The sequence below is a fragment of the Trachemys scripta genome, chromosome 3, assembly GCF_013100865.1.
Source record: "Trachemys scripta elegans isolate TJP31775 chromosome 3, CAS_Tse_1.0, whole genome shotgun sequence".
Lineage (NCBI taxonomy): Eukaryota > Metazoa > Chordata > Testudines > Emydidae > Trachemys > Trachemys scripta.
In genome coordinates, this window is record NC_048300.1 from 24,795,000 (window position 1) to 24,813,520 (window position 18,521).

Consider the following 18,521-nt stretch of genomic DNA (forward strand, 5'->3'; position numbering starts at 1 on the left):
AAACATTCCGACAACTGTGCACGTGGGCGCGCACACATCTAGAATGGAATGGACATGAGCAACACATCCCAAAGAACAACCGTTACGAAAGGTAGGTAACTGTTTTTTGTGCCAAACTAAGTACACCAACTCTGGTTATGCACACACCTACTAGACAGTAAGATGAATACGATACAACTGCTAAAGCTTACCTGTACTGAAATAAAGTATCAAAGAACCATAGTTATAAACATTTTGGCACACAGTTAGATTGTAAACACTTCAGAACAGTGACTATGTTTTTGTCTGTGTTTGTACAGCATCTTGCACAATGGGGCCTTGATTCTGATTAGAATCTCTGGGCACTATTACAACATAAATATTACATAACGGACACCAAAACCATTTTTCAAACTGGATAACTGCAACTGAGAACAAAAAATGGCATCACCAGTGCCCCCTCCTCCTTCCTGTGGTGGGTAGACAGGGCAAGCTATTTGTTCGTTTTCTCCAAACACCACATCTCTCAGTTGGCCATCTGATAGAAACACATGCTTCATTTGCACTTCAACACTGAAGGGAGACGTCATTGAGCTGCTTCCCCCGTGACCATCATGCACATCACTGATGTTAATAATGTCATAAAAATGCACTCAAGTAAAAGTGAGAGAAATAGAAACTTCAAAAGGAAAGATAGTTTAATTTATAACGGCAACAAGGAGACTTTGCCATGGACTGAAAGTTGCTAACAAGGACAAAAATATTGAAGAAAATATTGAGGATCTTATTACTTAATCATCACCACAACTGATTATATATATAAAAAATGCACTCACCTCTTTAGACCTTTTCCTTTCTTGCTCCATTTCATACTCTTCCTTAGACTTCCTGTAAAATAAAAAAATTGAGTAAATATGCAAGAATCCTGCATATAAAAGTGATTCATATTGACTTAGCACTGCTTAAACACTCAAGGGACAATCTAAGGATAACAGTGATAAACCACCAAAGCCTCCAAAATCTTTGATGACTTCAACTAAAAGCAGGAGTCGGCAACCTTCAGCATGCAGCCCATCAGGGTAATCCGCTGGTGGATCATGAGACGTTTTGTTCAGGTTGACCGTCCGCAGGCACAGCCCCCCGCAGCTCCCATTGGCCAGGAATGGCAAACTGCGGCCACTGGGAGCTGCGGGGGGGCCATGCCTGTGGACGGTCAATATAAACAAAATGTCTCGTGGCCCGCCAGCGGATTACCCTGATGGGCCATGTGCCAAAGGTTGCCGAACCCTGATTAAAAGGGTACTCTCAATAGAAATAGAGAGCTATGACAGACAGACATCCTGAGAAAGTATAGGCCCCATTCTCCTCTGTGCAGAACTAATCTGCATAGGAGAGTTTCCTGGGAATTCCTCCTTTGGGTGGTAGATTCCCCCAGCATATAACCCATGCAAGAAGATGGGAGTTCCTCTCCTTTTAGTCACAGATAACCTGAGATCCACACAAAAGACAAGTAGCCTCTCAAAAAATATACATTGCCTCTTGCCTCCATCTGCTTACGGGCACTACCTGCCCTCTTTTACAATCATGGATGCCCTTCACCACTCTCTGAAGGACAGAAGGTAGGGAGTTTCCACAACACAGAGGGGAAACATCATATAGTAATACAGCCTCAGACTAGTTGTGCTGTTTTTTGTTGATCCAGTTGCTTGCCACTTTTTTTTTGTTTGTTTGTTTTTGTTTTTGGAGGGAGCATGATCTAGAGGAGCCATACCAGCTCTCCCGTGCCAACTCAACTGAGCTGGAGCTCTGCAAGAGCCCCTGCACAGGAGCTACAATAAGTTGTGGGAAAGAGGAAAGCATGGTGCAAAAACAGAACTCAGATCATCTAAGGGATCAGTATCCCATCCAAACATGGACACAGAGAGGAGCATGGTATTCTCTCGATGCGAAGGAGCCATAATGCTGCTCTAACAAGGCAGCTGAGAATTGTCCTAACAATTGGGAGTTAAGGGAGTTAACTGTTAAGCAAGTGCCCAGAAGAAGAGGGCATAGCAAGAGTGCTCCTATATTCTGGCAATCCCTTCATGATGGAAGATGCCTTACTAGCTATTGCAAGCTAAAGACGCGTGGCTCAGGAGGCTGGGATGGGAAGGGGGAGGACAAAAAGTGGCACACCATTTGGTAGCACTAAAGTAGATTAGCCAGAGCTAAGGATTCAACCCTTAGCCTCTAGAAACATCTGTGGGCTTTTTCCCCCCACTAGCAACTAGTATTTACATCCTCTCATGATTAGGCCTTTAACAAGAAAGAGCAGTTACTTACTCTTCAGTAACTGTTTTTTCAAGATGTAGTGAGTGTGGATCCTGCTGTAGGTGCACATGCACCTGAACTTGAAATCTTTTGCACAGCAGTGTCTAGTGGGGCCGCAAGTGTGTCTTGTGCCTCCCCTCATGCTCCTGGATGAATGTATAAAGGGCAGCATGGTCCCTGCACCGCCTCAGTTCCCTTGCAACTCAAAGCCCATCATAGCGGAGGACTTCAAAAACAGGAAAGGAGGGCAGGTCGTGGGATCCATACTGAGTAAAACATCTTGAAGAACCATAGTTATTGTAGGTAAATAACTGTTCTTTCATTGAGTATGTGTCAGTGTGGATTTCACTGTAGATGACTGGCAAGCAGTATCCTCCTCAGGAGGTGGGCAGAAGAGTCAGCAGCATCAGTTGAATAGAGATGGAAGTTCAGCTCTCCTGAACTTTGCATCTGCTCTGGCAGCCAAACCCAGTGAGTAACACTTGACAAACATGATCAAACTGCTCCATCTAGCAGTGTCACGTGGCCTGTATACCCTTTGGGATAGGGAAATGGGCACTCGTGCCCCATGTATCATTTCATTATGCCTGCCTTTAGCCTCTCAACTGCACGGCCTAGTGGCCAGAGTTAATATGGCTGCCCTTAGACTCAGGGCTGTGAGGCCTAAAGGCCAGAGTCAATATGACTGCCCTGAACCTCAGAGCTGCATGACCTAGCAGCTGGAGTCAACGTGGCTGCCCTTGACCTCAGGGCTGCGTGGCCTAGTGACCTGAGTCAATACGACTTGGGTGGGGCCCCTGGCCTGCAGTCTGGACAGAGCAATAATCGGTCTAGGAAGATCAGCTCTCTGGCAGAGCAGACGGCAAACAGTCTATCGTCCCAGCTCTGGCGGATGGCCGACAAATGCAGTTGTCTTGGCCTCAGATGGGGGAACTGCCACCCAAGGGTGGGGTGACAGGGAAGAGGGACGCGGGCCCACCTGACTCCACCGTGTCCAAGCCCACCGTCCTGATCATGGCAAGTGGGTTCACCACTGAGTCAGTGGCGGGGTCTGACTGAAACACACCGACTGCTGTGGAGACAATGGCTAGTCCCCCCAGCTCCTGGCTACTTTCTATCATGATTCCTGTCATCCGTGGTCTGGGTGTCAGTGTCTCTGGTTTCCACAGGCTGCACTGCTCCCAGCAACTGCAACGTTCCTGGGGCATCAACCGACACTTGGGTGTCAGTCTGAGGCTCAGCACCTCTGGTTCCTGTGGTCCGGGATTCCTGCTGCTCCTGACAGGAATGACAGTTCCATAAAATGATCGCTTCTTTGCACAGGGCAGAAGAGCATGCTCCCCCTTTGCTTGTTTATTTGGTGGATAGTGGACATATTGTCTGTCAGTATCTGCACAAAGGTTTGCAGGATCAGGATGAATACCATGCATGCCAGTTTGATGAACTCTAAAATGTTTATATATATATATATAGTTTCCTATCTTTCAAGGGAAGGTCCCTTGAATTTGCAGGTGGTCAAGTGGGCTACCCTGTATCAGATGCATCTGTGACAAATGTTCTGGATGGTGACAGGGTCATGAATGAATGACAATCCAGCATGAATGTCAATTTCACTGAGCAGCTGCTGTGGATCAGAGAGCAAACTTCCTTTTGCAAACACTATCTTTCCGTGTTTCCAAAATGAAAAATTTCAAAACCCCCAGTTCATGAGAAATTTTTACAAAATTTGGTTTCAGTCCTATTTAGACTGAAACCAAATTTCAAAATGTCAAAATTTCCTGTAAACCAGAAATTCTGAATTTCAACCAGCTCTAGCAACAAAGCCACTTCTGTTTGTAAAAGGCTTTCACGAGAAGGGCTCCTGAAAAAGGATAGGGTAGGGAGGCAGGTAGAGAGTGAGGAAGTCAACTGAATGGTGCAGCTGTGAGTAATGATGTCCAAAACCCATTTATCAGCAGTAATGTCCAGCCATGCCTGGAGTAAGCAGTGAAGCAGTTTTCAAGTATAAGCTCTGGAGTGGTCTTGGTATCACTCTCGACCATTTCATCAAACCTGCTGTCTCTGGAAGGCAGGCTGATGCGAGATGGAGGAGGAAAACAACAGGCAACTCCACAAGTATCAGTGTTGCTTTCTAGGTGAATACTTGGGCTGGCGACTGTGACAGAACAATAGCATTCTCGGCCTCGGGGGTGGTTGCAGAAAGGTTCATGGTACAGTCCCAGAGCATAAATGCCCAGGGATCTGAGTGTTGCCTTGGAATCTCTGAGGGAATATCTGTCACACTTCATCTGTTCTTGTACTAAATAGATCCAAACCCTCAAAGCGTAAGTCCTCAGTTGTGGCTTGGACTTCTCTTGATATCCCGGACACCTAAAACCAGAAGGCCCAATACATGGTGACTGCCATGGCCATCAAGTGAGTGTCTGTATCAGATTCATGTACTGCCCCTGGTAGCGCAGTTCTAGCTACCATTTGGTCCTCTTTGATTATGTCTCTCAGCTCCTCCCTGCCATCTTGTGGGAGTCTAGATAGGAAGGGGACCACTCTCTCCCACATCAGGAAGTAGTGTTTTGTGAACAGTACATGATAGATCATGATGTGAAACTGGTGGGATGTGCTGAGGAGTAGGCCTTTAGGCTGAAAATGTCCAGCTTCTTGGGGTCCTTGTCTTTAGGAGTTTCTTTGTTTGATCTGCTTTTCTCCTGAATGATGGAGACAATGAGTGATCCTGGTAATGAATGTGTGTAGAATCACTCAAAGCCTTTGGGTGGACCCTGTTACTGTTTTTTCACATGCTCTGAAGTCAAGGGAAGCACGGCCAGGGTGTCCCACAGACACTGTGCTGTATTTTGGGTTCTCTCATTGATCAGGAGAGCAATTCTTGCAGGCACTGAGGATGTCAAACAAATTGAATCACCTTTGTTTCGATGTCCCTTTTATAGGACAGTTACCTGTTCCGTAACTGGCGTTCTTCGTGATGTGTTGCTCCTGTCTATTCCACAGTAGGTGTGCGTGGTTGCCACGTGCACCGGTGCCAGAAGTTTTTCCCTTAGCAGCATCCGTAGTGGGGGAGCACCGCTGCGACCCCTGGAGTGGCGCCGACATATCGCGCTATAAAGGGGGCTGCGTGCTCCCCCCATCCTCAGTTCCTTCTTGCCAGACAACTCCGACAGAGGGGAAGGAAGGTGGGATGTGGAATAGACAGGAGCAACACATCTCGAAGAACGCCAATTACGGAACAGGTAACTGTCCTTTCTTCTTTGAGTGATTGCTCCTGTGTATTACACAGTAGGTGACTCCAAGCTATACCTGACGGAGGTGGGTAGGAGTTCTAAATGATAAAGGTTAAGGGTTACCTGGGCAGAGCACCGCCCTACCAAACCTGGCGTCGTCCCTTGCTTGGGAGACTATCTCATAGTGCAATGCAAAAGTATGTAAAGAGGACCATGTAGCAGCCCTGCAGATGTCCTGAATAGGGACATGAGCCACATAGGCCGCAGATGAAGCCTGGGCTCTTGTCGAATGCACCTTAACAATAGGAGGCCAGGTCATAATACATGCGTATGCACGAGGTGATCCAGCAGGAAATCTGCTGGGTGGAAACCGGTTGTCCTCTCATGCGCTCGGCCATAGCAATGAAAAGCTGAGGGGTTGCCTGAAATGGCCTTGTTCGATCTAAGTAAAAGGCCAGCACCCTACGCACATCTAGCATGTGTAGGCGGCGTTCCTCATTGGAGGAATGGGGCTTAGGACACAGGACTGGCAGGAAAATGTCCTGGTCCATATGAAACGCCGAGACCACCTTCGGCAGGAAGGCTGGGTGCGGGTGAAGCTGTATCTTCCCCTTATGGAAGACAGTGTACGGGGGTTCCGAGGTCAGCACCCTCAGCTCCGAAACCCTGTGGGCTGAGGTGATAGCCACCAAAAACGCCACTTTCTCAGGTAAGTGGGACCAGGAACAAGTGGCCAAGGGCTCAAAGGGAGGTCCCGTGAGGCGTGACAGAACCAGGTTCAGGTCCCAAGGGGGAACCGTGGGTCTAGCATAAGGGAAGGCTCTGTCCAAACCCTTTAAAAACCTGGAAGTCATGTGGTGGGAGAACACTGACTGTCCCACCACCAGAGGGTGGAAGGCCAAAATGGCCACCAGGTGCATCCTGATCGAGGAGGGGGCTAGCCCTTGGGTCCTAAGGAACAGGAGGTAGTCCAGGACCAGCTGGAGCGGAGCGGACGCGGGGGAGGAACCTCTCTCCCTTGCCCATGAGGAGAACCAATACTACTTAGCCAGGTAGGTCCTCCGTGTGGACGGCTTCCTGCTTTCAAGCAGGACCCGTCTAACAGCTTTGGTACACCTCCCCTCCTCCACATCTAGCCACGGAGCAGCCATGCCATCAGGTGGAGCGGGGCCAGGTTGGGATGGAGGAGACGACCTCCCTCCTGGGAGAGGAGGTCCGGGCGGAGAGTGGCAGCCTGTGAGGGGGGGGCCACCAAGAGTTGCAGTAGGGTCCCATACCAATGTTGACGGGACCAATCTGGGGCTATCAGGATAATTCTCGCCCCGTCTGACTTCACCTGCCTATGAGGGGGAAGGGCGAGAAGGCGTACATCAGGGGCCCGACCAATCGAACAGGAATGCATCTGTCATGGCCCCATTGCCGTCTATCACCCTGGAGCAGAACCTGGGACACAGGCGGTTCTGGGCAGTGGCAAATAGGTCCACCTGGGGAGTGCCCCACTGAAGGAAAATCCATTCTGCCACCTCCCTGTGCAGGGAACACTAGTGTTGAGGTGAGAACACCCTGCTCAGGCGATCTGCGAGCATGTTGCTCTCACCGGGTAGGTGAGAATGTTGTGGGCTATACAGAACTCCCACAGGAGTTGGGCTTCCTGGCATAAGGCCCTGGCGCGCGTGCCCTCTTGCCTGTTAATGTAATACATTGCGGTGGTGTTGTCCATGAAGACTCTGACCACCTTCCCTTGCAAGTGCTGGCGAAAGGCCAGGCACGCCAGGCACACAGCCCTGAGTTCCCTGACATTTATGTGCAGGGTCAGTTCCTCGGGTGACCACATAACCTGGGTTCTGACGTCCCACATGTGGGCTCCCCAGCCCAGGTTCGAGGCATCCGACACTAGATCTAGTGAGGAAGAGGGGTCTCAGAAGGGGATACCCTGGATCATGTTGCTCGGGAGGGACCACCATTGGAGGTCTGCAACCACCGTTGGCGGTACCGTGACAACCTTGTCCAGGCCGTCCCTGGCCTGGGAATAGTGGGAGGCCAGCCAGAGTTGGAGGGGCCTCATCCGGAGCCTGGCATGTCGCACCACTGTGGTGCATGCTGCCATGTGGCCGAGGATTTGAAGGCATATCCGAGCCGTGGTTACCGGGAAGGTTGTGACCGAGGCGACGAGACCTCTGAGCGCCTCGAACCTGTCCTTTGGAAGGGAGGCTGTGGCCGCCTGGGAGTCCAGCAGCGCTATGAATTCTATGCACTGGACTGGAACTAACGTGGATTTCTCCTCGTTTACCACTAGGCCCAGAGTGGAGCAGGTGCGTAGCAAGAGGGATACTTGCTGCTGCACCTGGGACCGGGACTTGCTCTTGAGCAGCCAATCGTCCAGGTAGGGAAAGACCTGCAGCCCTCTCCTCCTGAGGTGGGCCGCTACCACCGCCATACATTTGGTGAAAACCCTGGGGGCCGTCGAGAGGCCAAAGGGGAGGACCGTAAACTGGTAGTGATCCTGACCCACCAGAAAACGGAGGAAGCGCCTGTGACCTTTGAAAATGTGGATGTGGAAGTAGGCATCCTGAAGGTCCAGCGCTGCAAACCAATCCCCCGGGCCTAGGGAGGGAATAACAGAGGTAGGGACACCATGCGGAATTTTCAGGGTACCAACAACTGGTTGAGCTTCCGCAGATCGAGGATGGGCCAAAGCCTGCCCTTCGCCTTCGGGATGAGGAAATACCTGGAATAGAATCCTTTGCCCCGGAATTCCCAAGGAACCCTCTCTACGGCTCCCAGGGAGAGGAGGCGCTGTACCTCCTGACCTAGGAGGAGCGAATGTTCCGGGTCCTCCGCCAACTCCCTGGCCGGAGGGCAATTGGGAGGGGGCGAAACAAACTGCAACCTGTACCCCCAGGATACAGTGTTGAGGACCCAGTGGTCCATAGTAATACGGGACCACTGCAAACGGAAGGCAGGTAAACGATTTGCAAACCTGAACTTTATTAACGGGGCGGGGGGGGTTAACCTGGCAACAGGCCCGGTGAATCCCCACAAGCAGTCAAAAATGCCGCTTCCCTGGCCTCTTGGCCTTAGAGGGCCCCAGACGAGGGCCCGAGCGGGACTGGCGTTGTGACCGGCGCCCCTGCTCCCGCTGCTTCTTGGGGGGGACTCGTATCTACCCCGAGCCTGTGGAGTGGAGGTGTGAGGCCTGGGCTTGTCCTTGGCTGGCGGGACGTACAGACCCAGCGTCTGCAGGGTAGTACGGGAATCTTTCATCCCATGCAGACGCGTATCTGTTTGATCTGCAAACAGGGCCCGACCATCGAATGGCAGGTCCTGCATGATCGACTGGGACTCAGCCGATAGGCCAGAGAGCGAAAGCCAGGATGCCCTTCTCATGGAGATCGCCGCGGCCATCGAACAAACGGCTGTGTCCGCCGCATCAGAGGCCGTCTGGAGCACCGCTTTAGCCGCCACCGCACCCTCATCCACAAGGGCCTGGAACTCCTTCCTGTCCTTCTCGAGGAGGGAGGGCTCAAACTTGGCAAGGGACCCCCACAGGTTAAAATCATATCTGCTCAAGAGTGCCTGGTGGTTGGCCACTCTGAGCTGAAAGCTTGCAGACAAATAAACTTTTCTCCCAAAGGAATCCAGCCTGTGAGTGTCTTTGTCCTTAGGAGTAGGAGCGGGTTGGCAGTGCCTCTCTCGGTGGTTCACCGACTCCACCACTAGAGAGTTCGGAGTTGGGTGGGAGTATAAGTACTCGTGCCCCTTTGTGGGCACAAAGTACTTTCATTCAGCCTTTTTGGAGATCCGACAGAGAGATGCCGGGGTTTGCCAGAGGCCAGTAGTAATATTGGCCACCCGCTGATGGAGTGGGAGGGCCACATGCCCCGGTGTCGAGGAGGTTAGGACATTAAACAATGTGTCCGATGGCTCCTCCATCTCCTCGGCCTGGAGCTGGAGGTTTGATGCCATCCTCCTGAGTAGCTCCTGGTGGGCCTTGAAATCCTCCTGAGAGACCGGAGGTGGTGGCGCCATGGAGTCGTCCGGCGCCAAGGAGGTCACTGCCGCAGTGTCGTCTGCATCCGGCTGTACCGCAAGCTTGACGTTCTGACCCGGGGCCCGAGTTGGTGCCGGAGGGTCGGTGCCCACTGCCTCATCGCGGTGCTGAAGCAGCAACGTCGGCTGGGCCTGGGACGCTCCTTTTTATTGGGGATGTGTGCTTCCCCAAGACAAAACAGGCATCTGCTGTGTTCGTCTATGATGAGTATAAACTAACAGCAGGAAGGGCAAAGTTTAAATCCGATGGGTTTTGTTTTCACCTTAGCCAGTGGCAGGCACAAAGCACCTCACCCAGGTGTTTAGAGGGGGAAATCTCTCTTCTGTCTTTCCTAACTGCTTTCTTCTTTCTTTTTTGGAATGAAAACACACAACAAAAATCAAATGAAGAAATTAATAAAACAAAGAGAAGAAGAGTTTCTTCACTGGAGAAGAGTTCTGAAATTCAGAAGCAGGTCAGATACAGTCCAGGTTGTCTCTGACTGCCAGGGGTGTTAAGCGGGAAATAAGGGAGGGTTGGGGACACTTTGCCCTATATGCCTTCTCATGGGAGCACAAGGAGGCACGGCCCTGCTGGACATGGTTGTACAAAAGAGTCCAAGCTTGCACACATGTACACTTATACTAGGATCCACACTGACACATGTTGAAGAAGAATATTTATGCCACCTAGAAAACGAAAAAAACACCCAAGTAAAATGCAGCAGAATATCCATCTATATCTACTACCATAAATATTAAGTAGGAGACCACTTCTTGTTACCTAAGAACCTCTCTGAGTATTTTCATTTCTTGTTGTTCAATTTCAGTGAACACATCAGAACCATCTGTCAAACAGTCAGGTAGCACACCTATAAAAAAAATAGCAAAAATGCATGTATTGCTCTAAAGAAAATGGATTCTTACTCCATTTTGCATGCATTCTTCAACCAGAGAGAGAATAGTAGGGGGAAATTACTCAACTGTAATTCTGTGTCTCAGAAGGTATGTTTCCAAAAACTTTTGGGTCTCAACTTCCCAATATGAGACTGGCAAAACTTTCAAAGCTCTAAAGGACTGGTCCCCAAGAGCAGCTGTAGCTGGTAGAGCATGAGCCAGGCTCTCCATTATTCTGTGCCATTTCCCACATTTCCGAAGCTCCCAAGTGACAAGCCAAAGTGAAAAATTATCTCGCAGATTAAGAACTATTACAGTAGGAAAAAACAGCACAAGAAGACAAAATCCCAAACTCTGAAGGAGGAAGATGGGTGGATGAATGGGAATCATATCAGAAAGATCTTGAGAGAGGCACAATTACAGGTACAGTAACTCCTCGCTTAACGTTGTAGTAATGTTCCTGGAAAATGCTACTTTAAGCAAAATGATGTTAAATTAATCCAATTTCCCCATAAGAATTAATGTAAATTGGGGGGGTTAGGTTCCAGGGAATTTTTTTTCACCAGACAAAAGACTACACACACACACACACAGTATAAGTTTTAAACAAACAATTTAATACTGTACACAGCAATGATGATTGTGAAGCTTGGGTGAGGTGGTGGAGTCAGAGGGTGGAAGAGGGTGGGATATTTCCCAGTGAATGCCTTGCTGCTAAATGATGAACTAGCACATGGCTGAGCCCTCATGGGTTAACGCATTGTTGTTAATGTAGCCTCACACTCAACAAGGCAGCACGAATGGAAGGAGGAGGAGACATAGCATGGCAGAGAGAGACAGACACATACCATGTGTGTCTGTGTGTGAGTGAGAGTGAGAGACAGAGACACACACCGTGTGTGTGTGTGTGTGAGTGTGTGTGAGAGAGAGAGAGAGAGAGACAGACAGACACACACACCGTGTGAGAGAGAGATGTGCATTGCCCCTTTAAGTACGCTGACCCCACTCTAAGTACACTGCCTTTTTAAGTAGATCAGCAAGTTGAGACAGCAGCTGCTGCCAGCAAGCTCCCTCCATTCTGAGCCCTATCATGTCCCCCACCTGCTCTGTGGAGATGAGGTGCAGGAGCGGGGGAGGGGGACACCCTGACATAGCACCCTTCATCCCTTTGCCCCCCCTGCACAGCAAGCAGGAGGCTCCCGGGAGCAGCTCCAAGGCAGAGGGCAGGAGCAGCACATGGCAATGTGGGGAGGCACAGCTGAACTGCCCGGCAATTGATAGCCTGCTGGGCGGCTGCAGCATACGGAACTTAGGGGAGCTGATACGGGGGCTGCCGGTCCACCCTGGTTCCAAGCCCCCACCAGCTAGCTCCAACAGTCTGCTCTTTCTGCAAGCAGTGGACAAAGCAGGCAGCTGTGAAACAACGTTACTGGGGAGCATTGCACAACTTTAAACAAGCAAGTTCTCTAATTGATCAGCAATGTAACAACAAAACAACGTTCACTGGGACGACGTTAAGTGAGGAGTTACTGTAAATAATTTTCCCTCATCTAAAAGGTACTCAGATATTATGTTGATGAGTGGAATAATAAGTGGAATGAGTCCATGAGGAAATTAGTAATTCTGTATTCAGTACATAGTTTGGATGATGTGCAGTAAATATGGCATGGGACCACACAATGAATGACAATAAAAATAAATATTTAATAGCTACGTATTAAGTAACATCCACCCTGTGCACTGAATGAGACAAGGGTCCAGTGGAAAAAATAGTATGTGATCATGTAAAGACTATTATAACGCATACTCAGAAGGGGGCCAAATTAAGGTTGCACAGACAACTTTAATTCTGGAATTTCCTAGCTTTTAAGTGCTTGACTTTGCAACCTTAATGTTGTTTTAATGGAATTTCTTGTATATTATATGTGTGGGTGTGTTTGAGTCTGTTGTTATTCAAACAGAAAATTGTAGGTATTTTTCCTTTTTTGTGGCCCCAATTCCGGGTTCCACCATGGCCCCTTTATGCTGGTTTTTAAAAGGAAACAGCTTACAAAAACAGTCAGTGTGTTCAAACTGAGCATGTGTCCAGCCTACCCACTGGCTTGGGCATTCAGCTTCTAGTCCCTGGCTCTGACCCTTAGCTCTACTCTTGACTACACCCCTGGGTGTCCCGTGGTCCTCATCCTTGACTCTACTCTAACCTCCAAGCTTGGCTATCCTCTTGGCTCCAACCATTGGACCCGATTGCCCATGTCCCAGTCATGTCCATTAGACTATTACTTGTAACAACTATATACTTTACTTACACACATACACTTTTGTTGTACAGACCAAAAAGGCAGAGGAAAATTACAAAACCTCTTGATTTAGTTTCAAGCTTACAGTGTGAAATACAAGAGTTGAAGTCTCCAGACAATAGCATGCTGAAATTACTGCACATATATATGTATGAAGTTGTTACAAGTCAATAGATATTAATAGAGTGACTAAATAATAACTCTCATGTATTTAACTCCTACAGTTTGAGATGCAGCACCTGAAAATGAGAGAGTAGTAATGGAAGTACACATCAAACTTACTGTACAGCCATTATGTTCAAAACAGAATGAGGTAAATATTCCCCCATACTGAGGGTCTAGGACACAAATAAATTGGTACGATTCCTCTGGGTAGAGAGTGGGGCTGGTGAGAAGATTTGAATGTGCATTCCCTAAACAGAGTAGAATACAGCTCCTTGTGCAGCTATACATAGAGGTTTGGAGCAACGGTAAGGTTAAGTGTCAAATGGATCAGATGCTATGAAAATCCATCTGTCCCTGTCCTCCACTGAGCTGGGGAACAGGCAACTTGAGAGCTGCTGCACTTTTGATCACAACTACATTGTGCCAAATTATAGTTACTTTTGTAATACCACCATTTAAATCAGACAATCCTTAAACTGAAATTTGAATCCAAGTTTCATTGAAATAATCTAATAGGCTTTCAGATAAAGTTTTAGATACATTTTAAAAGGAATACAATTAGCTGTGGCTGACAGAACCAGTTGTAGACTCAGGGTGAAATCCTAGCCCCACTGAAATCAATGGAAATTTTGCCATTGAATTCATTTGGGCCAGGATGTGGTATTTATGGATGGGTAGACCATAGAGTTATCCACAAAACAGCTGAAAAGATGCACTGAAAACTAAAATTTCTCATTTACTATTTCTTACCATTTCTTTCTTGAATGATTCTAATGGCTTGCAACTGCATTTCAATATTTTTCTGTACCATCATTTCTTTAAATAATCTAAAATCTTCTGCTGCCAACACTGGTTGCAAAATGGCCTTTGGAGGGAAAAAAATCTACAAATTAATTAAAAACTTTATAGAAAGCAAAAACTGATCATTTCAAAATAGCCCAAACACAAAAAGCTCTGTATTATTACAGCAAGACAACATTTGTATGTTGTGTCTACTTAGAATCTTTTTTGTTTTATGCCCTGAAATAAACAGCTATTGCTGACACAATGCCAAGAACGTTGGAAACAACAGGCAACTATCCAAGGATTCATGAGCATGGAAAACAAAGAGCTTTTCTTGTCTTATGCTCTTTAAAATCTGTCACTGCCATATCTGATTTTCTGTTTTCTAAATGCAGTTTATAAACTGTATGATATAGTAAAATTACTGCTGGTGGAATTCTGCGCCAAAAAATTAAAAATTCTGCAGCAAAAAAATTAAAAATTCTATGCACAATATTTTAAAATTCTGCAAAATTCTGCATATTTTATTTTTCAAAATAAAACAATATAATCACACCAGTTTCAATTATTTTTGGTCATTTATTTCAAAATACCTGTCAGCAAGTAGGTCTGTAACAATACCGACAACAAAAAAAGATTCAGGAAACGTTTTTTTGACAAATAGATTCCTTACTAGGCATATTAATACAGAATTCCAAGTAATAATTCATTTAAACTACAATACAGAACCGTTTTTCCTGCACCCCTCAGAAGCAATGCAAAGGCTTGGGAGAGTCAGGGGTGACCGAATTGTTGAGGGAGAGGAAGTAAATTGCTAGGAAGGAGCCTGGGTGTGAACTTGGAGGGTTGTTAGGCATGGGTGGGGAAAGTATGAAACAGTTTTATTTGGGGGGGTGAGGAGGGATTGTTAGGGAGCTTCCCCCATGCAGACCCTGGCTGACCCCTAGCCTCTCCCATTCAGTCAGGCACATCTGCCTCTGTCCCGGTGTGTGTCTGTGCCCTTACCCAGCCACTCCCCTGTCCCTATGTAGCTCTGCACCCTCTCCCCCAACCCCAAGTGTCTCTGTACCCTCACCCAGCCTCTATGTAGCTCTGCACGCCCCTCCCCCTCCGTCCCCAAGTGTCTCCACACCTCCCTCCCCTCCATGGCCCTATGCCTCCACTCCCATTCAGCCCCTGCCCCAGTCTGTCCTCCCGCACTAGCCCTTATGAGCCCATCTGACCCCCCCAGCACCCCACGCTGTCTGTCTCTCCATAACCCCCGTCTCCTGACCTGGCCCGACAGGCGCTGTGAAGAAGGCAGGCTCTCTCTTCCTTAGCTGGCTGTTTGCTTTCAGCTTTGTTCTATTGCCACAATGCCCTCAGGTGGGCAAAAGGCAAAACTGCAGCAACATTTTGGCAGAAGCTTTTTCTGTGCAAAAAATTAGAAAACTGTGGGGCTCGTTAATTATGTGCATGTGCAGAAGTGCAGAATTCCCCCAGGAGTATAAAATATATTAAATGACTTAATTCAACATTGAGGCCCCAGTCCTTCAATGAATTCCATTGCAGGTGGACCTCTACACCAGCACAGAATCCCAGTGAAGTCAATGGGACTCTGTATGAATGGTAAGGTAACCCATGTATAGTTCATTGCCATATCAGAGCCTAATATATTTAATTATTTTTAATTGAACATTATTATATGTTTTGTGAACCTAGTGAGACTGTAATTCTGTCAAACTTATCAATATTTTAATAGTTATACCCAATTCTCCTAGACAGGACAAAAATATTTAAGGATGTCAAAAAGAATAATAAAAATTAAAAGCTGGTTGGTCTAGTGACATATAATAGTGCTCTGCATTTTATGTGAATTGGATTCTATTCTCATGGAGAAATCCTGGCCCCATTGAAGTAAATGGCAAAACTCCCAGTGACTTTAGTGGGGCCAAGATTTTATCTTCAGTATTTTTTTCCTCCTCAAGCTCACAGGAGATTGGTATGAAGGCAACACATGCAGCCCGTATGCCAATTCCTTCTTGGCTGGTGACAGAACTTTGAGTCATTAGCGCTGTTGGACTGAAAGGTAGGTAGGAGGATTGTAGAATTACACTGGAAAGACAGATTACACTTGGCTAAGTGCCACGCCATTACTGTAATGGTGGCGAGAGACTTGATGCATGATGCAGTGGTGGTGTGACTTACTCTGTAGCAACTTTTGTGTGTGGTTAAAAGGTACATTACAAGCACCGAAGATGCTTGCAACAGAGCTAACACTTAAATTTCTCTAATGTAAACTAGACTCCAGATTCTGGATAGGCCATAAATTAAAAAAGAAGAAGAAGAAGAAGAAAGCTAGTGGTTAAGGGAAAATACCTGGAATATATCCCCTGCCCTCTTTCTAACGACAGCCAACACGTTATGGTATAGTTGCTAAAAGGAATAAGATGTCTAACATTTGCTCCTCCACACTACAGTTCAACTTAAGTGCTACAATTTGGTGGGCTTTCCCAGAATCTGATGTTGCAGCTCTTTAAAATAATGCTGAAGGACTATGCTGTGTCCTTAGATAATTAGAAACCAACAAGAGTGATTGCTAATCTTTCTCCACCTGAAAAATCACGTGGGCAGAAACAGGCCGGCTATCAATTCCAAAACTTTTCTAAAACCTGGATATTTTTATATTTGTATTGAAGTTTAAGTGGGTTGAAGAATTGTGGCTCAAGTCAATCTTTCTTTGCAGCTTATTTTGTAAACAAATTTAAGGAAACTGATTGATAAGAATCACACTGTCCTTGTTATTTTCCCTTTGTAGTAAGGGTTTTAAGTCTCAATATCCCATGCCATCCTAAACAATCTCTCTCCTTTCTTAAGAATTCACAGCCTTTAAATTACTTATAAACTTACTCTGTCTCTCCTTCTAGTCCTCTTAGTCATTACTTCACCGAGTGATATTTTGGGTTCTTTTAAACTTTATTCAAAAAAATCAATCCCACTATTGCCCTTTAATAATTTTTTTGGCTCTTGTCTGAACTCCCTCCAATTTCTCTACCACTTCATCATTTTGAGGTGTTGACCTCAAACCAACCAATCACATAGAATCATAGAAGATTAGGGTTGGAAAAGACCTCAGGAGGTCATCTAGTCCAACCCCCTGCTTGAAGCAGGACCAACACCAACTAAATCATCCCAGCCAGAGCTTTGTCAAGCCAGGCCTTAAAAACCTCTAAGGATGGAGATTCCACCACCTCCCTACATAACCCATTCCAGTGCTTCACCACTCTCCTAGTGAAATAGTGTTTCCTAATATCCAACCTAGACCTCCCCCACTGCAACTTGAAACCATTGTTCCTTGTTCTGTCATCTGCCACCACTTAGAAAAGTCGAGCTCCATCCTCTTTGGAACCCCATTTCAGATAGTTGAAGGCTGCTATCAAATCTCCCCTCACTCTTCTGTTCTATAGACTAAACAAGCCCAGTTCCCTCAGCCTCTCCTCGTGAATCATGTGCCGTAGCCCCCTGATCATTTTAGTTGCCCTCCGCTGGACTCTCTCCAATTTGTTCACATCCTTTCCGTAGTGGGGGGCACAAAACTGGACGCAATACCCCATATGTGGCCCACCAGTGCCGAATAGAGGGGTATAATCACTTCCCTTAATCTGCTGGCAATGCTCCTAATACAGCCCAACATGCTGTTAACCTTCTTGGCAACAAGGGCACACTGCTGACTCGTATCCAGTTTCTCATCCACTCTAATCCCCAGGTCCTTTTCTGCAGAACTGCTGCTTAGCCAGTCAGTCCCCAGCCTGTAACGGTGCATGGGATTCTTCCATCCTAAGTGCAGGACTCTTCACTTGTCCTTGTTGAACCTCATCAGATTTCTTTTGGCCCAATCCTCCAATTTGTCTAAGTCACTCTGGACCCTATCCCTACCCTCCAGCATATCTACCTCTCCCCCCAGCTTAGTGTCACTTGCGAACTTGCTGAGGGTGCAATCCATCCCATCATCCAGATCATTAATAAAGATGTTGAACAAAACCGGCCCCAAGACCGACCCCTGGGGTACTCTGCTTGATACCGGAAGCCAACTACTAGACATCAAGCCGTTGATCACTACTCGTTGAGCCCAAAAATCTAGCCAGCTTTCTATCCACCTTATAGTCCATTCATCCAATCCATACTTTTTTAACTTGTTGGCAAGAATAATGTGGGAGACCATATCAAAAGCTTTGCTAAAGTCAAGATATATCATATCCACTGCTTTCCCCATATCCACGGAGCCAGTTATCTCATCATAGGAGGCAATCAGGTTGTTCAAGCATGACTTGCCCTTGGTGAATCCATGTTGACTGTTCCTGATCACCTTCCTCTCGTCTCAGTGCTTCAAAATGGTTTCCTTGAGGATCTGCTCCATGATTTTTTCAGGGACTGAGGTGAGGCTGGCCGGTCTGTAGTTCCCCGGGTTCTCCTTCTTCCCTTTTTTAAAGATGGGCACTATATTTGCCTTTTTCCAATTGTCAGGGACCTCCCCGAATCGCCATGAGTTTTCAAAGATAATGGCCAATGGCTCTGCAATCACATCAGCCAATTCCCTCAGCACCCTAGGATGCATTAGATCTGGACCCATACACTTGTGCATGTCCAGCTTTTCTAAATTGTCCTTAACTTGTCCTTTCACCACTGAGGATTGCTCACCTCTTCCCCATACTGTGTTGCCCAGGACAGCAGTGTGGGAGCTGATCCTGTCTATGAAAACCGAGGCAAAAAAAGCATTGAGTACTTCAGCTTTTTCCACATCATCTGTCACTAGGTTACCTCCCCCATTCATTAAGAGTCCCACACTTTC

At 47.2% G+C, this 18,521-nt stretch overlaps 1 protein-coding gene across 1 annotated transcript in view; it reads right to left on the minus strand.

The window, feature by feature from the left end:
- CFAP36 (cilia and flagella associated protein 36) overlaps positions 1–18,521 on the minus strand; it is a 133,885-nt gene that overhangs the window by 59,843 nt on the left and 55,521 nt on the right. The window contains exons 4-6 of the mRNA XM_034764305.1: positions 13,661–13,775; positions 10,336–10,423; positions 816–867 (exon numbers count right to left, since the gene is read on the minus strand). Coding sequence (XP_034620196.1) covers positions 816–867; positions 10,336–10,423; positions 13,661–13,775 — 255 coding nt within the window. The remainder of the gene's footprint in view (positions 1–815; positions 868–10,335; positions 10,424–13,660; positions 13,776–18,521) is intronic.